Here is a 10,383-nt window from a genome sequence, read left to right on the forward strand (position 1 = left end):
TGTGTGTGCGTGTGTGTGTGTGTGTGTGTGTGTGTGTGTGTGTGTGTGTGTGTGTGTGTGCGCGTGCGCGCGCGGTAGTAGTGCCTGCACGTAAGCTGCTTACCCCTCGCAGTGCGTGATTGAATACTCTCGTCTCTCTCCCACGCGCGCGCTCTCTCTCTCGCGCTCTGCCTGTGTGTTTAAATGTCAACGCGTATGTTGCCGGGGTGACGGCCGAGTGTGATTCAGTGATGTCACGCGGCGGGGCGACGAGATGATCGTGCTTCACCTGGCCGTCACATTTCCGCTCGTTCGAACACCTGAGCTTCCTTGATGAGCTGAACGCCCTGGGGTTCGCTGTGGGGGAGCTAGAGAGGCCCTACCACCTGTGGCGCACGATGTATCCACCGACTGCCCGTTCTTATGCCGTCTAACCAACGCCGAACAGCTTCACACACCGTTACCTTGACACAGAGATCAGTGTTGATATAGACAGCCAATGATACACGCTTCACACACCCGATACCTTGAAAGTTGAAACACGGAAACCAGTCTATCTACAGACAGCCAATGATACGAATTCCAGCACTGTTATTTGGCACCAGTCTAGCTACAGAGGGTCGACTGTGAAGCCTTTACGCACAATTACCTTGGTATGGATAAGGGCCCAGCTACGGACGCTACCAACGCAACACGAGTTTCACAGGCACGATAGCGAATACGGATGGCTGGCTACACACACTTTCACACCTTTAACACTCATAACAGCGCGACCTCACATCGCCACCATGCAGCCTCAATCTGTGCACGGCTTCCCTCTTACCGGAGTACCACAACGACAATTTGCATATCCTAACACCTATTGATCTGCGATTTACACACGAATTTCGCTGACGCTCGCGGCTCCTTTCTAAGCTGTATATCACGCCTCCACCGAGCACGCGATTCACACACTATTCCGGCAGCACCGTCTCTCTCTCTCTCTCTCTCTCTGGGTACCGTTTTCACCTCTCCAAAGCACACGAGACGTTGCCGACACGAGCAGCAGTAACCGTGAGACTACGTCGCACAGCTAACGACCTGCATGCGGTGCAGCGCGGGGGACCGGCAGCGTCCGTTACCACGTAGCGCTCACGACGGCAGCGCGACGCTCTCTGCTGCTGCACGCGCCGCTCACCGACCCAGGCACGCGGCTTTCCTAGGTGGCGCGCCGCAGCGCTCGCTGCAAACCCCGGATAGGTTTCGCGGCCGCACGCGAGCGGCGGCGGCTTTTTCCAGCGCATGCGATGAGCTGCAAACGCGAAATGGGCTTCTTCCCCTCGGGTTGGACTGTGTGTGCGACAGAGGAAATTGCTGTCGAATTGCCGAATCGACTGCATGTGCGGCCTCGCACACAGAGCCCCGTGACTCGCCACTTGCTAATGTCAACCCTATACCCTAATCTGCCGTACGGGGCGGGCCGCACGCTGCCGCCCGAGGCGACGATCTTGACGTAGCGAGGGTACGCACGTAATCGCGATCACAACTTGTAGCGAATGTTATTGATCATATTCTTAGCACGCACACTAACTACTATAGCTTGCCGCCAGAGGCTGGCTAGGCTGCAGCGCTGCAGCGTGGATGTGATCGGCTGCCGACTTTCATCGGCATCGATTCACGGTGCGCAGGTATATAATAACTAGACGCAATAATCCCCTTTCATCCGAGCCAACACACATCTACGTTTTCTAATGCGATTCGATGAATCTTCCTTCGATCGCAGCATATATACTTCAGCGGACGCTGATGTTGTGAAACACACGCGGTATATATGTCTAGTGCATGTACTCACTACTGGTGCACGAATTGATAAGTGAGGGAGAAGTAACACTGGCACACATATACTGTACACGTGTGTAAGGAGGAAGGGTGATTCCTTCCTTTCTTCACAGCATATATATAGACTACTTCAGCGGACGCTGCCGATGTTGTGAAAGACACACGCGTATATTTATCTAGTGCATTGGAACACGAATGTCATGGAATATTGGGTTTGTATATATGAGAGAAATAACACCAGGGGAGGGAGGGGAGGGAGGGAAGGGAGGGGAGGGTGATTACCCATAACCATGAACGTGAGTGCAGTGCAATTTCGTACGTGAGTTTTAGATGGGCATAACGCAGCAAGTGAAACAACCATGTGATAAATGAACGAAGATACACCACGCGCCAGTGACAGATTTGTTTCATGATAAGCTCAAAACAATCTGCAACCACTCATAAAGTTCACAACACCTCGCCAATTTTCAATACAGACTTCCGTTGCAGAAGTTGATGGACTCTGACTATATTATGATATTATATATATTTAGTGTTTTCACGCACCTAATTATATTTCCACTGTTATAGATGCTGGCTAGGTCCTGGAAAACGCCAATCTGTAGGCAATTGGCATGGTGAGCGGTAGACATTGCAGTTAATAGTACTCTATCATCTCTGAACCCCCGCAGAACCTTTTGAGTATCAAGATTCGACAACCGCAGGCCGATTTTTCTCCATTCGATTCCGATGACTAGATACGTCGCATATCGCAATTGGATATAATTTATGTAGAATAAAGAAGGAATTCTATGCTTGAGAACCATTTTAACTTAATTCATGCCTGAATAGGCGTGCACCGCACACAGAACTCCTCCAAAACTTCTGGTATGATTACTACCACAATCGGCACGTGCCGAGAATAAATTTTGATACAGGGATGGAACCCAGTAACGCTGCCAGGGTCTATGTCTCCCTGGGTACTGCCGGAACGTACCCTGGGTACGGTCCGGTATACCGGAACGTTCCCTCGGCGTACTAGTCTAATTATGCCGAGACGGTACCTCCGCCTACCGTCCACCTAACGAGTCTCCAGGGAGTCGCGCTACGCCTACTCCCTAACCGCTAACCCTAAACCATATCGATAGCTTACCAGGCGGTAATCGTTCCGGTTATACCGGGACCGCTCACCATGACGTACGTTCGGGCAGCTACCGCGGAACATGGCAAGGTGCGTTCACCACGAGATGGCTCTCTTTCTGGGCCTGGCCCAATCTAGGCGCGCGCAGACTTTGGCTCGAGCGAGCGTTCACGACCGCCGTTCGACGGATTCGGGCCTGTGCCACGAGTGTGGCACGAGCCAATTTTTGCTCCACATCGAAAACGTTCTACCAGACCCTTTGAGCCAAAATTTAGCACCAGCTTTCAGCGGAGCTGCGAGAGCGAGTAGACATCGCGTTTAGCGGTAAGATCGCCGCGAGTGTCGCAGACCCGGATGTCTTCGACGGACAATAAAGTTTCCCTAATAACGCGCTTGGATAAAAATCTTTCGAAGATAATTTGATCAGGATGCCACGTTTTCAAGGATTGATAATGGTGTAACCGTCGGAGCCGGAAGCGTTAACGTGAGCAGTAAAACACCTGAATCGTACACACACGCCATGTGCCGCGACATATTCATCTGCCCCCGAAAGATGAACTGTAATCGATATTTGTGCAATAAAATTTATTTGAATTTGAATTTGAATTTGACAGACAGTATTCACTTGCGTACGTGTGAACACTCCGACTCAAACCGGCCCGAGCCAAATTTAGCCCATTTGGCTCGAGCCAAACCATGACCGTGTGAACGCGATAATAGACCAGCCCCAGTAACGTCCCAGTAATAGCCCCAGTAATAGTAACGCCCCAGTAATAGCCCCAGTAACGTCCGCTATTCCACAGCCCCACATGTATAGTAAAATACGTGTCTCGGCTCGTGATGGTAATGTAAGGCGGTAAATTTCTTATAATTTATCTGCTGATTAAATATTAATTTGATTAATGATAGGTGAGAAGAGACGCCTATGTTAAATAATTTGTAACTTTCGAACGTACAGCCAGACAGGACATAAACGCTGCCTGCTGCTGCCCTCTACAGAGAAGCAAACCCATTAACAGAAATGGCAACATTGACTTACACAAGTAATGAGGTCGCAAGTAAACGATCGATATGCAGCGTATTGAGTATTGCGACATAGATCAATATATATATATATATATATATACATAATATAAATAAATGGATAAATAAACACACGCGCGCGTACACACACACGCAGATAAACATGGTTTTTAGATGTATAGTTCTGCTTATGTATTAATCCGTGATTGCGTTGCTCATCCGTGATAAGATTTATTAACGGATTTATTAATACATTCTTGATTAGTTTTGTATTATATTTATTTAAATAATACTTCATAGAATATACTTAGACATACAATATACAATATAAAAATAATTGTACTGAAATAAATAATAAAGCAACATTTAATTACAATTGTGAAGTAAAATAGTATGAAACTATCGCAATAGTCCAAAACACATAACGAATGCATGCAAGCACGCGTGCACGCACATACACACACAAATATACATACAAAAAACCTACATACACAAGAACATAAATAATATAATGCATTGTTCACCGTTTACCAGGGCAGCGATGGTACATGATTACCACCCGCCTTGCTTGCTGAGGTGCCTCGTAGATTGGGTGATGACCAATCACTAAAATTTCGTGGCTACTTCAAGCGTTTTTTTGGCTCAGCCCTTCTCATGAAATCAATATTTTGCATTTATCCTTCTCTGCGACATTTAGGAGAAAGTGATGGGGCGTCATTTGCCTTGGTGCTCTCTTCTTTCAGAGAAATATTTGCCTTGGTGCTTCTTCCAAGAGGACGTGATACCGTCGCAGGGACGAACGGACGTCAGCGAGCAAGGGTAGTTGCGCCCTCTATCGAGCCGAAAGTACATGATCTTTAAGCTTCGTCATTGCACGAGTACTGCATTATCAAGTTTGCCAAGTTTATTCATGATTTCTCGGTTGATTTTCTAATTTACCCGTTTAATTAACATTTCGTTATGAGTTGAAATAAATAGCAATTCAACATTCAAAATTGTGACTGAAGTTTAGCAATTTTTTTTTAAATATAAAAAACGACGTTATAAAACACAAATTATGTTCAGTACGAAACCATTGCTTTAGTAGCAGTATGAAAATCCAAGACATGCGTGCGTACGTGCGTACGTGTGTAGGTGCGTACGTACGTACGTGCGTACGTGCGTGCGTCCATGCGTGCGTGCGTGCGTGCGCGAGTACGAACGTACATATACATACACATGACTATATGCATTCACACACCGCACACACACGCACGCACACATTTCCATTAAATACAAAAACCTCTACAAATACTCAATCACTGCTACTAAAAATACTAAAAATTGCTATGCGCAATTACAAAAATTAAAAACCTATCAACTCAATGTGAAATTATCAACTCTGTAATCATTAGTGTATAGAACTTCTTCTTCTTTGTCGTAGTCTCTCGCGGATGGTCCATGCTGAGACGTCAGCTAGGTGCTGACCTCCCTGTTGATGATTCTTCTCCACCTTCCTCGATCGGCCGTATCGTCCTCCGTTACTCCCAAACTTTTCATCTCCGCATCAACTCCATCTCTCCATCTAATTATCTGTCGTCCTCTCGTCCTTCTTCCTCTCACCAGCTCCTGCCATGCTCTCTTCGTTTGCTCCTCATCTCTCTTCCTAACCACATGCCCATACCATCTCATCCTACTTTGCATTACAACTTCCTTAACGTCTCTTACTCCAGCTATTTATCGTACCTCCTCATTTGTTCTTCTTTCTCTCAATGAAACTCCCAGTATCCAACGCAAAATCCTCATCTCCGTTCTCTGAAACCTCGTTTCCTCATTTCTTTATATGGCCCAGGTTTCCGCTCCATACGTTAAAGACGGGTCTCACGACTGTCCCGTCAAATCATTAGTGTATAGAACTAACGATTAACAAAGAGAAGGTTCGGTTCTCATTTACTTTGAAAAAAACAAATAATCAATTTTAAATGATTTTATGCATTTAATCACGATCAAATGACACAAGCGTGTATGCATGATCACACTATCGTGTCCAACACGTAGCAGAATGACCAACACTTATGCTAGCTTTTATACTGTAAATACTTCAATTACATTAAAACGACGCCATTGATTGATGCGATAGGATTTGATTGAAACAATTAAATGTATTATATATTATAAACTTTTTTAATCAGACTCATGTCTTGCATTGTTCCTGTCATTGATTCACAAATTCTGTCATTCACATCATCACGTTTCATATTCGCATTTCTTTGGTTGCATGATCTACACGGATACTATACTGCGTATCCTATAATACATTTACATTATATATATTGTGTTTTAAGTCAAATAAATTGTGTATTGTGATACATGTCTGCAAGCAGTGGCGTTCATGGAACTATAATCCTAGTTGCCACACGTACAGAAGTGTTTGAAGGTACGTTTCGCAACGGAATAAACAAGTTACAATACAAGACATCACCACAATTATGATATCTTAGCGCATATTAGCTATAATATGATAATCTACGTAAGAAAAGTAATGTTATTTTTGTGTGACTCAATATTGAAGATATATTGAGGCAAATTGGAATTTCCAGTCTCCCTATATAGTACGATCGTAAAACTACTGTGGATTCTTGCAACAAGACTTACCTCGTCTGTTTTCGCATTCGCTCTCATCTGCAGCTCTTCCAGTTCGGACCTCATCTGGTCATCTGACGCCATGGTAACACGCTCAGGGTTGGACTAGCTTAGCAGTTCTGCAACGGCATAAATGCGTCAATGATGCGTCACATATGCGCAGAGTTCATACGGAAGACTAACTATATAGTACTAACTACGTCTAGAACGTCAAGGAATACAAGGTAATGTCAACGAATCAGGAGATGCCTCTAACGGCATATATATAACGCGCCGATATGAAAAACAAAGTAACCTGGTCACACGGCCTTGGGCATTTAATTAGAAAATACCTTTCTTAAAATAGTATCCCCATGCACCGGAAAGTACAAATATGAGTAGTATGTGTTATTAGCTCGCCCATGTTACAAAATACAATTAAACTCGTTTGTAGTTGGATTTTCTCATTTCAACAAATCCGAACATTCTTTGTTATATATATATTACCGCGAGAAAATATTTCCTCGGCAACAGTCTTAAAATCTGCGTGACTATAATAGCTCTAAAAGTTTGCAGTGGAGTTCTTGCTTATTGAGACCATTTTGACTAATTGAGTTTTTTGCTGACGACTGAAAACAAGTCAATACGGAAGAACAACTAATAACGTAACACAAACAACGATCGACCAGTAAGATCCGATAAGTATAAACTTATGTGCAGAAGCGATAAGTGCAAACTCAACCTCGAATATTCTATATACAGGTTCAGGGTACAAACAACTATCGACTGTATATTGTTAACCAAATACAAACCGTACACGCCTACAAACTGCTTAACGCTACAGATCGTCACTAGTACATTGCACGAAAACTGATTGCAGAAATTTTCACGTCATAGCCCGATAATAGATATATAACGTACAAGAGACGAACGTATGCTGCTACCGTCACACGACGAGCCACGACAAACGCACACTACACACGCAGGGAGCTGTCGGGTCGGCAACCCTCGCATGAATATTGAGACTTTAATTATGATGCCCCCATACCTGCAGCTTTCAGCGTGCAGCCACACACACAGTCTATTACCACCACGGCCACCACCACCACCATCACCACCACCTAGGGATAGTCTGCTAATTTGTCGGCTGCAAAACTCTAACTGTCTCTTCGCGTCACACACCACGCAACCAATCCGAGATACGCCAACCGATCCAGCAGTTTCACATGCATGGGCTACGTTACCAGTACACCCGCCATCATCAAGATATTATTCGTAACTTGATAAAACGCGGCTGTCCTATCACTTTGACTGAGATTATGTAAAATCTGTAGCAGAGCTACCGTTGGCATTCGCCACCTTCGCAAAATGCGATGAATAAATAACCGAGGCGATTTTACTACAATAAGTGGCAAATACAATTAGCGATTGATTTAACTGCTCAGAAAATTATGCTAGACTAATGAAATCGTCAAATTGCAGTGTCGTATCATGAAATGTTTTCGTACACGTCTTTTCTCATACTCATCACCTGTTTATGCCTTGATTAGCACATACGATAAAGTGAACCGTGGCTATAGTTTTTCATTGGTGGCTAAAACTAACTTTGGTGGCTTAAAGGCTCAAACTTTAAAACATCCAGAGGTGTTGTAAGGAGCCCTGTGTAGGTCACCCAATTTTTCACAAGAATTACTCGCGTTCTGTAGAAAATAAAAACCGTTGTTAGTGTTCCTCTTACTTCCGCGGCTGTGTTACCTCATCATTACTTCCTCGCATCCGTCTTTTTGCCTTAATCAAAAAAGTTAAATGGCACTAACCTCATATAATTTTAATCATCTTAAGAATTATAAAGGTTCACATAATCTAGGTACCATCAAGGTACTGATAACAATACAGAGGCACCACAGAAACAAGACGACCACCACGATGGTGGCAGCGGTGACGACAATAATGACCATGACAGCAGCAGCAGCAGCAGCAGCAACAACAACAACAACAACAACAACAACAACAACAACAACAACAACAACAACAACAACAACAAAAACAAAAACGACAACAACAACAACAATAATAATAATAATAATTTTACAACAATAATAACACCAACAAAGAAACAGCAACAAAGAACAAGATTATCATCATCATCATCATCTGATCATCATCACCATCATCATCATCATCATCATCATCGTTATCATATCATTATATCATGTTCATCTCATCGCATCGTCATAGTCATCATCGTTATCAATCATCATTATGCCTCATTGTCAGCCATACTGTCATCAATCTTCAACAATATACAAACAGCGCAAGCATCATAAACTACAACGATAAACAGCGGCAGCAACAACACCACCCACGCACCAGACCACCACCGACTCACACCAACAAACAACAACAACAACAAACAACAACAAAACAACAGTAATTCCAGCAGCAAGTAAGCGCTCAACACAACGCGCCATTCCAACAAGATCAGACCCCCTATAATTGAGACCCCTTTAGCGTTTGATTTTAATTGACCGTGGATTATTAATAAATACACACTAGGGGCTGGTTTTTTAAAACACGCTACTTCCTGTAGGGCAATTTAAAATCTTAGGAGACCGACTGCTAGTAAGCCCGCGATGGAATGCAGGTTAGTGCCTGTGTGATGATAATTGGCCAATTGCGTTTCAAGAAACAAATTATTTCCGTGATCAAACAATTAAATACGTCAAAAGCGTCAACACACGGGAATCTCTGGTATATTCTAAACACGGACATGATTCGCACGCAACCTAGGCAACAGCCAGTAGACCATAACCATAGATTCGGTAGCGATACCTGGGGTATAAACAAGTAAAATGGTCGGCAAAAAACTCCGCGGGAATGCTCGGTTAATTAAAAAAAGAAGATAAATGGTCGAAGTGAACAAGGTGTTGCCCGCCACTCCATATAATTCCAGAGTTTTGTGTAAGAGAAAGTTGTTTTACGCTACATCACCTTTCTTATTTAATATTTCCTATAGTCATCTTTATTCCGATCCAAGGTGTTTGTTCAAGAATTTTCACAAATAACATCGGCAAAGCTGGCCTCTCAACACTGTGGAGGTCAGTAGTATACGTGAACGGTGTGGCATTAAATTTACACACCTGATTTATCGTAAAAAATTGGAGGCAGATGAATGCACACCGGCCTGCGCAATGCGTTGATGTAAGCACTTGCACGTGCCGACCGAAGGACTGCCTGCCCAGACGAGTTGTGCTATAGCTTAAGCTTAACTCTTTCCCAGGCTCACTAACGTCGACATATCCTTCTTATAGATACGCGCAGAACCCCTACACGACATTATCAAGAAGTCATAATATATGACTATATATATATAAGAGTGTCATAATAATACCTATAATATAATTCAGGAGTGTCATAATATATAGACTATATACATCCAGGGAATGTCATAAAATACTTAGATCTATATATAATCAATATCAGGAATGTCAATAATATAGAACTATATATATCAGGGAGTGTCATATATAGAACTATAATATATATAAGGAGATGTCATAAATATAGACTATATACACATCAGGCTAATGTCATAATTAGACTATATATATATAAGGAGTTGTCATAAATAAGACTATTTAATATATATATATAAGTCAGGATGCATATAATAGAACTATTATATAGATATCAGGGTGTGTATAATCATAGACTATATATATCAGTGTGGTCCTAAGATATAGACTATATATATATTATAACAGAGTGTCATAATATAAGACTATATATATCAACAGGAGTTGTCATAATAAAGACTATATATATATATATAATAATCAGGT

General features: G+C 42.9%; 1 protein-coding gene across 1 annotated transcript in view; it reads right to left on the reverse strand.

Moving 5' to 3' along the window:
• The window catches only part of LOC106806994 (synaptosomal-associated protein 25-like), a gene marked incomplete in the record, with an annotated part of 123,821 nt that overhangs the window by 75,155 nt on the left and 38,283 nt on the right, over positions 1-10,383 (reverse strand). The window contains 1 exon segment of the mRNA XM_014809190.1: positions 6,575-6,681. Coding sequence (XP_014664676.1) covers positions 6,575-6,646 — 72 coding nt within the window.

Source organism: Priapulus caudatus, unplaced genomic scaffold (genome assembly GCF_000485595.1).
Source record: "Priapulus caudatus unplaced genomic scaffold, Priapulus_caudatus-5.0.1 Scaffold189, whole genome shotgun sequence".
NCBI lineage: Eukaryota > Metazoa > Priapulida > Priapulimorpha > Priapulimorphida > Priapulidae > Priapulus > Priapulus caudatus.